The 15,681-nt window shown below is 40.6% G+C and overlaps 1 protein-coding gene across 5 annotated transcripts in view; it reads left to right on the top strand.

Annotated features, from left to right (window-relative positions):
* dpp6a (dipeptidyl-peptidase 6a) overlaps positions 1 to 15,681 on the top strand; it is a 163,665-nt gene that overhangs the window by 119,403 nt on the left and 28,581 nt on the right. For all 5 annotated transcript variants that reach the window (XM_020602865.1, XM_020602845.1, XM_020602875.1 and 2 more), the window contains 3 exons: positions 1,075 to 1,173; positions 14,354 to 14,448; positions 14,873 to 14,947. In XM_020602865.1, the coding sequence (XP_020458521.1) occupies positions 1,075 to 1,173; positions 14,354 to 14,448; positions 14,873 to 14,947 (269 nt within the window). The remainder of the gene's footprint in view (positions 1 to 1,074; positions 1,174 to 14,353; positions 14,449 to 14,872; positions 14,948 to 15,681) is intronic.

The raw sequence follows: 15,681 nt of genomic DNA, 5'->3' as shown, positions 1-15,681 counted from the left end.
TTAATATATTTGTTTGGAACCTGTTTTCTACAGTGTCACCCACTGATAAGAGTGGGTGATTTAGAATGTCACATAAAAACACTAATGCCTCTAATAGTGGAATAATCCAGCCACTCAACAGAGCACGCTGGCTGCCATTTTCCCCAAAATCTGACAACTCAACATTCAAAGAGTCTCCTTCCATTCATCTGTTCAGTGCAAATGCCTATTACTCTAAGAGCAGCTTCACTGCATCCACACTGGTTGTTGAATAATGATCTGTCTATATAAAACATGATATTTATAGCGGTGTTTCACTCTGTAACACTGTCTATCCTGATTTAATTTTGATATACTGTAGTCTCAGATTTAGTTTAGTATGCAGGCAACTTGAAACCTGTTGGGGACATTGTGGCACTTAGCCTGAAAAATCTTTGAAGAAGTTCTGAGTAAGAGGATCCGTTGACTCAGGAAGAACAAGAACCGGTCATGTCAGGGATAAAACTCTTGCATATTAGTGTCAAATTAGCATACATAAAGGTTTTTCATAATGATTTATTTTACGGGTATGTAAATTCCAGTTCATTGCTAAATACATTTGTAAGACGTTTCCTGGAAGCAACCATATAATTGGTACTAATTACAGTTACAATTAAGAGCATGATCAGCTGGTACACTTCCAGTTATTTCTAAATGCTAACATAAACCTGAGGATTTCTTCAGAGATGAAAAAGTGATCTACACATGCAAAATGTTAAATTTGTCCAATTCAGCATAAATGAATACCATTTCAAATAATTAATAAACCATAAGTAATAACTGGGGTTTACACAGCAATTTCTTTCATGAAAATTTATCTGGCAGCCAATAACAAAGTCAACACAACACAGTGGACTAACTAGGAAAAGATCAGTCTTTCTCTATTTTTTGTAATTAATGCCAAACTACATGGTTCTTTGCAGGAAACTTTCAAAAAATCTTTAGGAGATACCTGACCTGTAAAATAAAGTGTTACCAGTTTTTTTGTTTGGTTGGTGCTAACTGTCCTGTTCTTGTTTAACAAGGAGCTGGTCATTTTTCTCTGTCCCTTTGCAGGTGAGGATGACCGGCTGGCTTACAAGACCAAACTGACTATTGGAGACCTCTTCAGAAAAGACTTTAGGATTCATGACCCTGATGCCAAATGGATAAGCAGTAAGTAATCCAGGGGTTTCACAGTTTTGTGAGTTCGAACTGAGTTTGTTTGTAGTGTGAGTAGGCAGCTGTTATCTAACATGATTAAAGACTAAGGAAGAATTATTTCAAGGCTCTGATATTTATTTTGGAGTGTCCCTGCCTCCTATGGGGATATTTACTATGGAGTCACAGTGGGTTAGAGGGGGTGGGTGAGATTTCTGCTGAAACAACAGAAGAAAAGTGGCATTGCAGGAATTGCATGCATTTTAAGGCGTTCCCATTCAGGGATGCAAAAATCAGGCAGGAGAGAATGGAAATTTATACCACTACCCTCAAAAGATCTCTTTGGAGTTAAGAACATGTTTGGGGAGGGAGAGGGTGTTTGTAGGTCACATTGCTCACCAGAATGAGAGGAGCTTTTACAGGCTTTCAGATCAAACCATGCTTCAATTACTGAACAAAATAAAATGTGATGTGACTGGCAGGAGACCAAGTGGCTGCAGCTCCAAAAGTTAAGTCACAGTAAATACACTTTTCTACTGTCTCTCTCAGTCCACCTGTGCACAGTACAGGCACGTCCTTACTAGCTGAACTGAATTAAAATGAACACAGATGTGCTCATTTACATTATTAGTCTTGGTAAATATGCTGCTAAATTGAAAAATTGTGGTGCTATGATACTTTCTGCTCCTGACAGTGATTTGCTACAGGTGTAGTAAATATCCCCCAGTTGTTAAATTTTGCTTAACACATCTTACTGCAATTAATTAACCTTTAACATCTGTTTTTACTATATGCAGAGGGCATGACTTGAGTTACCAATGAGAGTTGTTATTAACCAATCAGAATCAAAAAGAGCAGAGTGAGAGGGAGAAGACATTGGTACACACAGTATATCTAGATTTCAGTTCAAGTACACCCCAGATTTGGTTATAAAACCCAATAATGCTTCATTAAACTGCTGTAAACTATTGTACTCATTATTTTAGGAATGATATTTTAGTAATGATATATTTCTGATTTGAGCTTTAGGGCAAATGAAAAAAAATCGATATGAATGTGTATCAAACCACAATTCAACCAGCAAATGTAATGTTTGCTAAAATGTCCAGGCTTGTTTCCTTCTTTTATTGTCTTTTTTTATACCATTTGTCCCTCTTCAGTCATTACAAAGCTGTGTGTTTGTGTATTATGGGAGTGTGCCCTTGCTTTCTGACATTCCCCAGAATGACTTATTCTATAAGCTTCAATAGCTACTCAATTACCTGTAAACATAACCCTCATTTTTCTCTGTGTGCTTGCCACTATTGTGACAATTCATCGCCACCAATGTCAAATGCATTTTTTAAATAGTGGGGTTATGACGGTATTAAACAATGACAGCACTAAAGTGAGCCAGTGGGAGAAAATTATATACTTGATTTTGTATCAAGGTTAGACAGTGACTTGATGCAGCCTAACATGTCTCAGCATGGCAGTGAAGAGAATGATCACAGCTCCAACATGTGAGCAATCTGTGAAGCTGAAGGATTAATGAGGTGGATTTTGCCCTCTCTTGTGCCCAGCGAAGCTGTCTCCTCCAATCACAGTATCTAGGATCACTCCTTGAAATGGCACATCTGTTAAATCTTGTCTTGAAACCTCAAATTGCAGTCTTACGCCTCTGTGATTGGTTATAATTGGAAAGTTGAAAGCCCATATTTATTGTATTAGGGACAGAAAGATGTTATCCCTCTGGATCTCAGGTATCTCAGATGATGAGCTGCGTGATTGTTGGCCTGATTTCATTGTTTGTTTTAACTACAGGTCCCCATGTGCACTTAAGGATGAGACTTCTCATGTGGCTGATTTGTAGCTGTTGCTAGCTATGACCCATGAAAGTTGTAAACAAATCAATCACACATGAATGAGCCTTGGTGAACATCGAACAACGGCAGTAGTGCTGCACACATCTGGAAGCTAACATCTGTTCAGTGTTCTCAAACAGTGATTAGAGACATTTCTGACAAACAGAGGCTAAATTACATAAGATCTTTATGTTTGGAGAATTTTTTTTACTTCTTACCATGTATTCCCTTAAATTAAGAGTGTTCTATCAACATGCACTGAGGAAGGAGAAGCACTGTAGAGAAGCTGTGTAATTATTCATACATACAGCAGCGGTCACCATGAAATAAGACTAGTCATTAAAAGGCAGTCGGCTCTTTCATCTCCTGCTTTTTGTGCTGTTGACAATACCATCCTTGATCCTGAGGTATTTTTAGTCTGTCATTATATACAGCTGACAAGGAAGAAAGAAAAGAAGAAAGAAGGAGTGATCCATCAGCTGATTATTTTATCTTTGTTAGTGTGTCATTTCTAATAGACCCGGTGCTCGACCTACCTGCATGCTTGCAGGGCTCTCTATAAAATGTGCAATAATGGCTTCCCTGGCTGGAGGCTGAAATTGAATTTTCTTTAAACCTACTTAGCCCAGTTTTATGTTTTCCCTACCCCTGGCTGTCTCCACATATTGATCAATTCCTTGGAGACAGACTGAATAACAACCCTGAGAATCTGTAATGATCATGACTTTGGTTAAAAGTTAAAAATGACTATTATATGTTGTGCCCACCAGTATTAGTTTAAATATATACTGTACTTATGCACCATCCATCCATCCATTTTCCTCCGCTTATCCGGGACCGGGTCGCGGGGGCAGCAGTCTAAGCAAAGATGCCCAGACTTCCCTCTCTCCAGACACTTCCTCCAGCTCCTCCGGGGGAATGCCGCGGCGTTCCCAGGCCAGCCGAGAGACATAGTCCCTCCAGCGTGTCCTGGGTCTTCCCCGGGGCCTCCTCCCGGTGGGACATGCCCGGAACACCTCCCTAGGAAGGCGCCCAGGAGGCATCCGAAACAGATGCCCGAGCCACCTCAGCTGGCTCTTCTCGATGTGGTGGAGCAGCGGTTCTACTCTGAGCTCCTCCCGGGTGACCGAGCTCCTCACCCTATCTCTAAGGGTGCGCCCGGCCACCCTGCAGAGGAAGCTCATTTCAGCCGCTTGTATCCGGGATCTTGCCCTTTCGGTCATGACCCAAAGTTCATGACCATAGGTGAGAGTCGGAACGTAGATTGACCAGTAAATCGAGAGCTTCGCCTTACAGCTCAGCTCCTTCTTCACCACGACGGACCGGTACATCGACCGCATTACTGCAGAAGCTGCACCGATCTGCCTGTCAATCTCCCGTTCCATCCTTCCCTCACTCGTGAACAAGACCCCAAGATACTTGAACTCCTCCACTTGAGGCAGGAACTCCCCACCAACCTGAAGGGAACAAGCCACCCTTTTCTGACTGAGAACCATTAGGTGCTTTTATCTGCCTCACAGAAAAGTTGCAGAGATTGTGATCCCTGCATGTACAGCAAAATGAGCATCATTTTAAAGGATAATTTTGGTTTACTTTGACTTATTTTAGTAGTTGTGGCCATTATTTTTATAATTTATAAGATTGTGCTTATCCTACCGATCCTAAAGATATTGCCAGATTGATCAGTTGTATTTCAAAAAGAAAAAAAAAAAGGTGCAGTTATTACACAAACGGTCCGTTGTATATCCACACACTGTTTTAAGAACTGCTTCCTGTCTCAGCACTGGGCAGTGAGGGATCATTACCAGCGTTTTCCTTCCTGTTGACCCAAAGTTGTTCTGATCCACCATGATGGACATCCCAGAGCATTTATTTTTGCTCCTAGGAGCAAGGACTCTGCAGGAGGAGCTATAACCGAGGATACACGAGCGCATCCTTTGTGGAAGTCTGTTACAGATTGACACGCCTCTTTGTTGTAAATTGATTTGTGATTGGACGCTTCACATTAAGAATCAGAGGAAAGGATGTCTCATGTCAGTTAAAATGCATTTCCTAGTTCCTCTCTCCCCTCAGGTTTTCCTCACATTTTTTCTTGCATGTTGCGTGGGCGGGAGTAAGATGCAATTGAGGGAAATGTGGATGTAGTTAGTGGAACTGGGATTCACCTGTCGTTTCCTTGTGTCTTAATCCTGCCTGCCTAAGATGCAAGGAGATAGGAATCAACACATTTTAGAGACATATGACCTTCTGTCCTCCAATCTTTCACCTGAAGCATCCAATCACCAACTGGTTTCCAATAAAGGGGCATCGGTCCATAAAAGACTTCGGTAAAGGATGCTCTCATCTACTGTATCTTCATTTATGGCTCCTTCTTCAGAATCTTGGGATGTCCTTGATCCTCTACCTGGAAAAATATCATGGAGCAAGGAATGATCATATAAGAGACTTGGGATGTACCAGGATCTCAAATTGTCGGTTCCTACTTTTATTGACTACTACTATTTTAGGAGTAGTTGTAGTAGCAGTATTAATTGTAGTGGCAGTAATAGTAGCATTGTCATGCATTTGGCATCATTATATCAACATCACTCTTCGCTCTTCATCAATATTCTGATCATGTTGTGATGCTGTGTCTGTGACAGAGCACTGACATCATTCTCACAGCACCAAGGTGAAGGCAGCCCTGTGGGACACAGCACAGGCGCTCTGAGCAGCTGCTCGTCATTTTAATGGCCACATTCCTTCTTTGCTGCTTCAGGATTCTTTAGTCTCACTGAAGCTTATTAAATATGGTGAAGAGGGAGCCATTTGCAAATCGATTGACCTATTGAAACTACCCACAAGTGTTATCACTGGGATTTTGAGAGTGACTTGTGATGTAGTCAAGAGCGACGCATACTAATATTTGTTTTGTCAGTGTGCACGCGTGTGCACATCAGAGAATTACCTTGTTTCCAAGTGATGTACAACCTCTCATCTCTAATGTTTATGTAAAGCACCCACTTTACAAGAGATTAACCAGTTGTCTCACTCCCTTAATGGCTTTTCATGATTTTGCTCCCATGACACAACATGAGTAATGAAATAAATGTTCTACAGTGGGTCCTTTTCTTAACAATATCAAATTTGTCCTTATACTCACAGTAAGCATCTGGTGTTCAGTTGGTGCCACACACAATCATCCTTTGAAAAAAAGTGACAATATGAAACAGCAGACCCAGTTTTATCATAGGTTTGTCAGATGTTTAATCTGAAAGGATGTTCTGTCACAAACTCAAATTTTCCTACCTCTTTCAATCCCCAGGATTTGGTGGCATGAACAACTAGTCTTTTGACAGGCACAAGCTGTCACAATATACTGATTCTGTTCATTGTTTTCATATCTAGCAAGGAACAGGAAAAGTAGGCTTTAGAGGTATATTGTCACTCCAGTGTGTATCGTGATAAATTGGCTCCGTAGCTGCTAGCATGAAGGTGACATCTGAAGAGTTGGCGTCATCTTTGATCCAAGTTTTGAGAAGCAAATTTTGGAGGGAAAAAAAAACAGCTATTGCAGTCAAGTCCAACCTAAAACTCACATCAAATTCTTGTTCATCCCAGTGACATGCATACATTCATGATTCTTGATTACTATGTCTTGCTTCTCTTCAAAAACAGCTTGAGGTTCTAGATTTCAGATGGAAATATGCAAAATATACTTGGTCATTGTCATTTTTACTAATAACAGTCTAAAATGACACCGATCACTGAAAAAGAGCTAGCTCACAGTTTTACAACACCAGGTAGCTTAAGGTTTATTCTGTTAGTTGGCCTGTGTTTTTTCAGCTAATAGTCTTTTTTTATTGTATTGTTTTGCCTTGTTGCATCTCTTTTCCATCAGAAGTAGTTTTTACTCTTTCAATACAAATATTACAGCAGCAGCAGTACTAACATTTTATTCTGTTAGCAGTCTTTCACAGCCTGCCAGTTTAGTCCCACAGCAACACACAAGAATAGTGAGTAAATCTTCTTGAAAAGCACCAGTTGTGCCTGAAGAAAAGAAAAAAGACAAACATGCACCACCCACACACAGGAAACAGACGTATGCTTGCACATGAATGTCTCCCTTGAAAAAGAGATCTTGATCTCAATGGGATTGCCTGGTAAAATAAAGGTTAAAAAATGTCAACACACAACACACTAGGCGCACTTTTTAGCAGCTACAGCTAATGCCAATAACTTAAATATTTAGAGTCTTTGTTCATAATGTACACATGGTTTTCCAGTTCAGTATGCGGAATTGTCTGTTTTAGGCAGGACTGATGCAGTAATATTTCTGCAGTAACTGTATGTTTAGACAGTCAGTGCAGCTGTATATCTGTTTAGTATTTAACAGTCCACATTCCTATATTACCTATGGCATTAACATCTAATTTGTAAAACCGCCTTACAGTCCTTTGAAGTGATGTTAGCTGTCTTATCACTGAGAATTCATAGCGTAACTGTGTTTGTGTATCACAACAACAAGGCTGAGAGCATCCCTGACAGCAAGACACTTGTTCCTAGAGATTCTACAAACACATTTACATTTCTAAAGAATCCACATGAGGATGTAGACGTTCTCAGTAAAGTGGTTGCATGATTTGGTTTAGGAATTGTGTATAAAAGTTTTACAAATAACTGAAATATTGGTGGTGGTGGTAGGGGGATCTCAGAGATGGTATGATATGGAATAGCCTTCCAAACAAGAGAGGTCACTGCTGGTGATGCTATTTATTACAGTTGTTATTATATGGATCCCAGTGTCCCTAATGATCTTAATTTTTACAATTAATATTAATTTTCAAATTCAGTGATTTGTTTACAAGTACGGCTGCACCATTAATCGTTTACCAATCTCAATTCCGACCCCTATGCGATCTAATTTTCATGTGACAGTGTTTCATTAGCAGGGAGATCTGTTGCATCAAACCAGGTGCTCCCTTTTATTCTCCAAGCTCCGTTAACCAATAACTGGACTACGTTACATCACGTAATGAGCTGTACACGGAAGAGAAAATTTGAAACAAATCCAACGTGTTGATGCTAGGGTCAGAGGCTAACAGTGTGCAAACTGTTTTGCAGCTCCCTATGGTAACACGATGAACTTGTACAAATACTTGAAACCAGAAAACGCAATATGCTAATGTTTTGAATTCAGAAAAGGAAGAAAAAAAACCTGAAAATTCCAGGGTCTTACCTGTTCCCATTTGGAGGAGGAAAAGCTATTGTGCAACTACAGTAGATCCGGTGTTGTGAAAGCTGCCTTCCTGAAAAATTGATGAGGACCCAGTGTTTGGACCACAGGCTACAACTCGCTGGGTGGGCTGTGTATTGTCGATAATCTCCTGTGTGTGCGGTATTGTTAATAAGACTGCATTTCACCGACCCGCCCAAAATCGTGATTCAGTTCAAAATGAAAGAAAAACATCGTGATTCATATTTTCCCCAGAATCGTGCAGCTCTATTTACAAGTGCAAAATAGTGCACATCACTGCTACACTAACACACAGCCTCACACATTCACAAAAGAGAAAGCTTGAGGACTGCGATTGGCAATCCAAGCAGTGTCAGACATTATATGGATTTATGAGGAGCATATGAATAGCTGTCAGACTGAATGGAATGACCAGCACATCAAAGGCAGTCAGTCAAATCGGAGGTTTATGGATTAATAGCAAATTGAAGGTATGGGTTACAAAAAGCACCAGGGCTTTAGCAAGTTGGTGATGATTTCTTGCATGCTCCCTTAGGAGACATGCTGGAAGGAATATGGAGTTGGATGAGTAATGAATTTTTTTTGAGGTCATTAATATTTAGCACATTCTCTACTTATCTGCTTTCAGCGGTATTAGAATTACAAGAATATGGTATTAATTTTCTATAATCCTGTTTGATTACAGCTTGGGAACATTGTTGTCCAGTAAGCAAACAGAGGCCAACATGGTGAAAGTGTTTTGTTTGTGCATTCTGTGGCTTGATTACATTATTATGGAATAAAAATGCCAACAGCTACTGTTAAAAGAGATGCTCTTTGTTACATTCATACGATGCAGAATGCCGATAGTCCTTCAGAAGAAACCATATTAAGATTTAACAGTGTAGTGATTCCAACTCTTTGTTGATCTGAGCTCATCCTGGGTTCAGGGCCTTTCATATAACCACAATGTTATCATGGCATATTAAAATATGTTCTTGTTCAATGCTTTTTGAATGCACCTGTGTCACAGGGGCATACAGTATACTGGTGCTCTTTGCCTTGTTACAGCTCCTTTTGCTGTGTCCTTCAGTTAATGGCACCGAATTGCTGGCACTTTGCATTTATGCCCACAGGAAGGTGGTGATCAAATTCAGGTCTGTTGCTCTGTATTTTAAAGTTTGGGTAAAACAGAGAAAATATGTATTCTGAGTCACACCACAGGAAAATGTGTTATTAACCACCCAGCCAAATTTGAAAGAGAAAAAAATCAAGTATAAATTAGAATGTCAGAATCAGCTTTGAATGCTCGCAGTGCATATGTGCGACACTCTTCTGTGAGGCAATGAGTAAACAAGATAAAGGAATGTGCATTAGGAATATAAGTCGTTCTGTCATACAGTCATGGGTCAAGTGTTAATCACAGTGATGGCTCAGGGAAGAAAGTTTCCTCGTGTCTGTCTTGGCGCACAGTGACCTGTAGCCCCGTCCAGAGGGGAGGAGTTCAAACTGTTTGCATCCAGGGTGTGAGGGGTCTGCAGAAATCTTCTCTGCCCTCTTTGGGACCCGTGAGGTGTACAGGAGGGCAGGCTCACACCAATGACTTTTTCTGCAGTCCTCACTGTTCGCTGAAGTCTGTACTTGTCCTGTTTGGTTGCTGAGCCAAACCAGACAGTGATGGAGGTGCAGAGAACAGACTCGATGATTCCTCTGTAGAACTGTATCAACAACTCCTGGGGCAGGTTGAACTTCTTGAACTGGTTCAGGAAGCACATCCTCTGTTGTGCCTTCTTGATGACAGTGCTAGTGTTGGATGGCCACTTCAGGTCCTGGAAGATAGTGGAGCCCAGGAACTTGAAGGACTCTTCTGCTGATACAGTGCTGCTGAGTGTGGTTGAGGGGGGGGGAGTTTCTTCTGAAGTCCACGTTCATTTCCACTGTTTTGAGCCTGTTCAGCTCTTAGTTGTTGTGACTGTGCCACAGGGCCAGCTGTTCAACCCCCCCCGTCTGTAGGTCAACTAGTCCCTGTCTTGGATGAGACTGAGGTTTCATATTCATGAAACAACAAAGCATATTCTCTGCTCTACAACACTGGAGATGTGTCAGGTGTAGGCACTGAAACCACCCCCCGTCTCAAAAAGGCGGCACCTGTTCTCATGGATGTACTACATCTCTGCCTGTTCTGTTAATGGGTATATTAAGGACAAATAATACATTCATGGTTCTGTTCTGGCATCCAGGTAAGATGCATTGATGGGACAGAAGCATAGCTAACAAGCTATTTAAACAAATAATAAATAAATAAAGCACTCTTCTGTATGCCACAAGTTGAACAGCGTGAAATAGAATCAATTTTTTAAACCTTAATGGTGACCTGAGAGGTAAATGAAGCAGTGAGTGATGAATCCAGCAGGCGACGCTGGTTGGCATTTCTGATGAACATAAATGACTTCCACTGTGAAAACTGACCAGCAGCAAGTTTCATATTTTAGTAGCAGGTTCATACTTGAGGTTTTTGCCCATTTGTTTACTGTGCCATTCATTTGTTAGCATGCTCATTTATCAACTTGGTCAGAAATAAAATTCCAGTTCCATGGTGCTGCAAATGTGAAATGTGAAAAATACACACTGCCATTGTGTGGAATTCCTTTTCCAGAACCATGCACTAAATTAGGAGCTATTTTTAATTAAAACTCGTATTGAACTTTTTATGAACTAATATTTTGCAGCACATCTAAGCCAATGTGTATAAGACTGTATTAGTGAAAGGGAGACTTCATTTTATTTAGCCACCAAGAAAAACCATAATTCTCCCCCAGTGGCTGTTGTCGTTTTTATCAGACCAGTCATCATCGACAGCCTTGGGCATGGACAAATGACCTGGAACCGACAAGAAAAATCCCATTTCATCCAGAACAACTGCAGCCTTGGCTCACCTCTCAGCTACACGAACAACCTGTTTCAGTTCACCCAGTGGGTGCTGTAAACACGGTCATGTACTGTGGTTTGATTGTAGCATCATTAAAGCAGTATTTCCCTTTCAGTAGTGAGTTGGAATGTGTGTCTCTCTATGTTCCAGACGAGCTTGTCATGTAATCTGCTCTGTCAGTTTTCACCTTTGGTGAGTGCATACTCCTAAGGTCAGTATGTGACAAAACAGAAGAAAAGCATGCATAAGGTAAACAGGTGTTTTTTTTTTGTTTTTTTTTCCATATCTGATGGATTAACTTGTTCCATATTATTCTGTCAGAATTTATCTGTTGAGGACTCTGGCTCTAATCTCGTGGGGTGTTTCAAACCACTCAACCAGGAGCAGACACACTCTGGAGAACACAGATTTCAGTGAATTAATTGACTACAGTGGTGCTTTCAAGAAAAGGACAAGTAAGAACTGATTCAGTTCAGTACTTTTATTGTCCCCAAAGGCAGCTTTGTAAAAACTGGTATGAAGGATTGGGAATAAAGTAGAATTCACAGTATTGCAAAAAGTTCAACTCATACCAATTATAGTGCAGTAGGAGGCACCTTCACTTCAGGGGACTATTAACTAGTCTTTCTCCACTGTTCTGTCTTTCTCATTAACCTGTCATATTGCATGAGGCAAAAAATGACTGACGTGTTAATGAAGCCTACAGTACAGTGAAGCCACTGAAGTACTAGGGGAAAAAAAAACTTGGTTCCCAGGTGTGCAGAGGGAGCTGGAGTGTCGGTACAATGTGAGTTTTATTTGCATAGCTTTTGTACAGTATAAACCTCTACACTGTTGTTGTTTGTTCATGGGCCAGTATACTCGTAATTTAGGTTTTGTCTGGTCAGAGTCTTCATGACAGAGTGTACCCAGATCCCAGCAGTTTAATCTGATGACCTTAAAGGTATGATCAACAGAAATGGCTCAATCATTGGGTTTGTTTGAAAACCTGACCGGCACACTTCTGGCTTGTGCCAGATAGGTGTGGTTTCTGTTCCATTTAAATTTGGTACATGAAATGGCACATGCCGCTTGTGGCAACCCAAAGCCACGGCAATTAGTGACACATCAACAAAATACCACATGTTGAACAGCAACCTGTTTGTGGTTGGAAAGTGTGGGCACTGAGTCCTCCCAGTAGCCCACAACTTTTCATTATGAATCAGAAATTGTGCAGATAGGATGTCTGAATAATGCAAGCTTGAAAATTCACTCCTTGATCTAGATTGTGTATGATTGAATTAAATTGAAACTATTTGATATTAAAATGGTGTCATGGTTTCTGGGCTCTTTAGGGCAGTTTCTAGTCAGTGATGTAGGCTGTTCACTTTGTGTTCAAAAGCAGAGACATTATATTGCTTAATATGAAAGAATTGCCTGTTTTCTGGAATGGCCATTATCAGCTGATGATCAGCATCATATCACCGCCCCCTGTCCCGGCTGCACTCCCTTTAATTACGTTTCCCCACCCTTGCTGCTACACAACAAGCGGTGTGAATGGAACACAACCTCAATCTCTTAAACTATGAAAATAACACCAGGCTATCATTTAGGTTTCCATAGGAAGTGGCATGTTCTTAGAATATGCTTCTGTAAATGGACGTCCATTGAGGTGAATTGTACAAATCCAAAATGTAGCACCTCAGCATCACTTAGTTGCCTTGTATCTCTCCCTGTCTCCTTTCCCCTGGTGTCCCCTGGAGGGAGGCTGGACTGCTCAGGGCAGGAGGCTGTGTTAATGAGACGTATCATTATCGTGAAAAGGAATAGATCAGAGAAGAAAGCTAATGCACAGTGAGTGAACATAAACAGGAAAGGGAAGAGGCAGAAAGTTAAACAGAGAGATGGGAGGCTATATTTACTGTGAAGGAGCAGATACTTATTACTCTGAAAGAGTAGAACAGAGTTTGAGGAGGGGGTTATAAGGTCTAATATGATGAACTCAGCAGGAGGGCTTAGGAAAGGGCAGTGATGGGAAGGATTTGAGAGATCTGAGGTAAATCAGAGGTGTCTTATGATGAGCGATTCAGCAAAGAATGAAAATGAAAATGGTGCCTTAAAGAGATGCAGGTCTCTGAGTTGAAAATGAAGTCTCTATTTCTTCTTGAAAACAAGGTCATGAAGCAAAATAAGGTCCAGTCAATTTCTCTGACCACTCATGATATATCACCACCTTGTCTTTCTTTTTGCCTGTCCAAGCCCCATCATCTGCAATTTTCAAGACGCCAGGCAGAGGCGAACTAAAATAATGGAGCATGGTGGAAAAAAATGTCTTGTTTATCAGAATGATTTCCATGGAGGAGACCATTTTATACCCTTGTTAGTATGCTGATGATTTTTAACGAGGGGGCGTTTGGCTATGCCAATCAAAAAAATGTCTGAAACTGCTCTCCCAAGCACGTTCTGCATTAAAGCCATTGTGATGGTAATTTTGTCACCTATAATGGACAATTAGATATGCTAGTAGATGGAGCACTCTCTGCATAACAGTCTCTGGGCTCTAATTTCCACCAAATGGTGTGGTTGTTCACATGTCTGGATCACTAAAGCAATAAGGCAGAGCAATGCAGATAGACTGAAGGTGAAAGGGGACAGTTGCTGTATTAAACTTATAATTCCCTTATTAAGACCTGATGGATGCTGTATGAACCTTAATACATCTTTCAAATAAGGGTTTTCTGTAGTGGCTTGAACTCGGTGTTTGCACCGGAAGCTTTTGTATTCAGACGTATTGTACCTTAACTCTGATTCTAGGATGCTTTTGTTAAACTTAGTTGAAAGGTGAAAAGTTCTCTTCAAAAATGACTTGAGGATGATTATTTTGGGAACTGGATATTGTGTAAAAAGTGCATTAAAGGCCCTGCAAACTGATTTAGCCTTTTATCATCTTACCCAAGTAATGAGGTCCTCCCTAAACACATCATAATCTGGTCAAGTTCAACATTTTAGTCAGATGAGAGATTTCTGTGTTCCACATTTCTCTGATGTTTGCATGTCCTGTGGTTGAGGCTTTCTGTATCATCATCATCATCTCTGTGAATTTGCTGGATTCTTTTTGGTTTGTTTGGTTTTTATGAAGACTATGTTAGCTACTTTCACCACATTTTATAGAATATAATACATTTCTGAAAATAATGTTTTTCTTTCTCTCTCTCTCTCACCATGCAGATAATGAGCTATTGTACCGTAATCGTGGGGGTGATGTCATCAAGTTCAATGTTGACACTGATGAAAAGACCATCTTGGTGCATAACAAGAAATTTGTAAGTCTTCTACCATCTTCCCTTAGTCGTAAAGCATTTTCTCACAGCCACGGTATTAAAGAGCTGACCATGGCTGCCTGTGAATTAAATTAAAACTTTTAATATAGTGTCAGCAAATCAAAACACCCAAAGCTCTGGTTTTATTTTAAAGCATAATAAAATGATCCATTATTATTATGAAAGTTAACTCTTGGGGTTTTGGTATGTGAGGATGTAGTGTCAGTGCTGCAGTGGACACAATATTAAGTCCACTATCAAATCACTAAACCAAGATTACTAACGGGATTAATGCAGCTCCCATTTGCTTTAGGAGCCTAGCACTCCATGAAGCGTAGTCATTTAAGGACTAGTTTAATGAAATAAATACCATGCGTGTTCTCATCAGTTTACCTTTTTCTTCTCATGTTTGCACTTTGCTTTTCAGGAAATGTACAAAGCCAGCAAGTATGAGGTGTCTCCTGACCTGAAGCATGTGCTGCTGGCGTATAACGTTGCACCGGTGAGCTTCTCACTTGTTTGCTTCTTTACGAATTAGCAAATTGACAGCAAAATATGTCAGACGCCTGCACTGGGAGGGTGGGTGGCGGATAGACTCATAGTGAAGAGAAGGCAGTGGGAAGAGAGGAAGAAGGTGTTAGGTATTTTTAGTCAGATAGAAATTGGATAGATACTTTATGTATTAGAAATGTTTAGTGGAGATAGGATGTATAGTTAGACTGTTAAATGCTTAGGCATGCTTATGAGTTTCTACAGGGTACATCTGGTCAAGGATAACTAGAGAGAAGAGTTGATGACTGTCAGCAGACAGGGTGTTTAATATTATTATTACGACGTGTATAACTGTAGCCTTAGCCATAATATGTTCTTATGTTTAGGTCACATGTACTAGAGGTTGTGTGAGAATGTTTTTAGATACACACCACTTAATCAACAGACACACACACGCACATTGATTTGCTTCATGTTTTGACTACTGCTATGGCCAGCTGCAGAGCTGGCAACAGAGACGTCTCGGTTGACGTTTCTGTGTAGTATGGGGCTAGCCCAACCGAGGTGATATAATGTATAGGCCTGGTGGGCTCAGGGTCTTTCATCTTACATCTGCCTGCGTGCAGGATGGAGGTGCAAGATACCTGAGCGTGTAATGTTAATTTTTACCTGTGCTCATGGAATAAATCAGCATTGTTTTGAAGTTACTTGGACTGTCTCGTCTCTCAGAGTTAGCAATGGTAA

This window comes from Monopterus albus, unplaced genomic scaffold (assembly GCF_001952655.1).
Source record: "Monopterus albus unplaced genomic scaffold, M_albus_1.0 scaffold3.1, whole genome shotgun sequence".
Classification (NCBI taxonomy): domain Eukaryota; kingdom Metazoa; phylum Chordata; class Actinopteri; order Synbranchiformes; family Synbranchidae; genus Monopterus; species Monopterus albus.
This window is presented reverse-complemented; position numbering and strand designations above follow the sequence as displayed.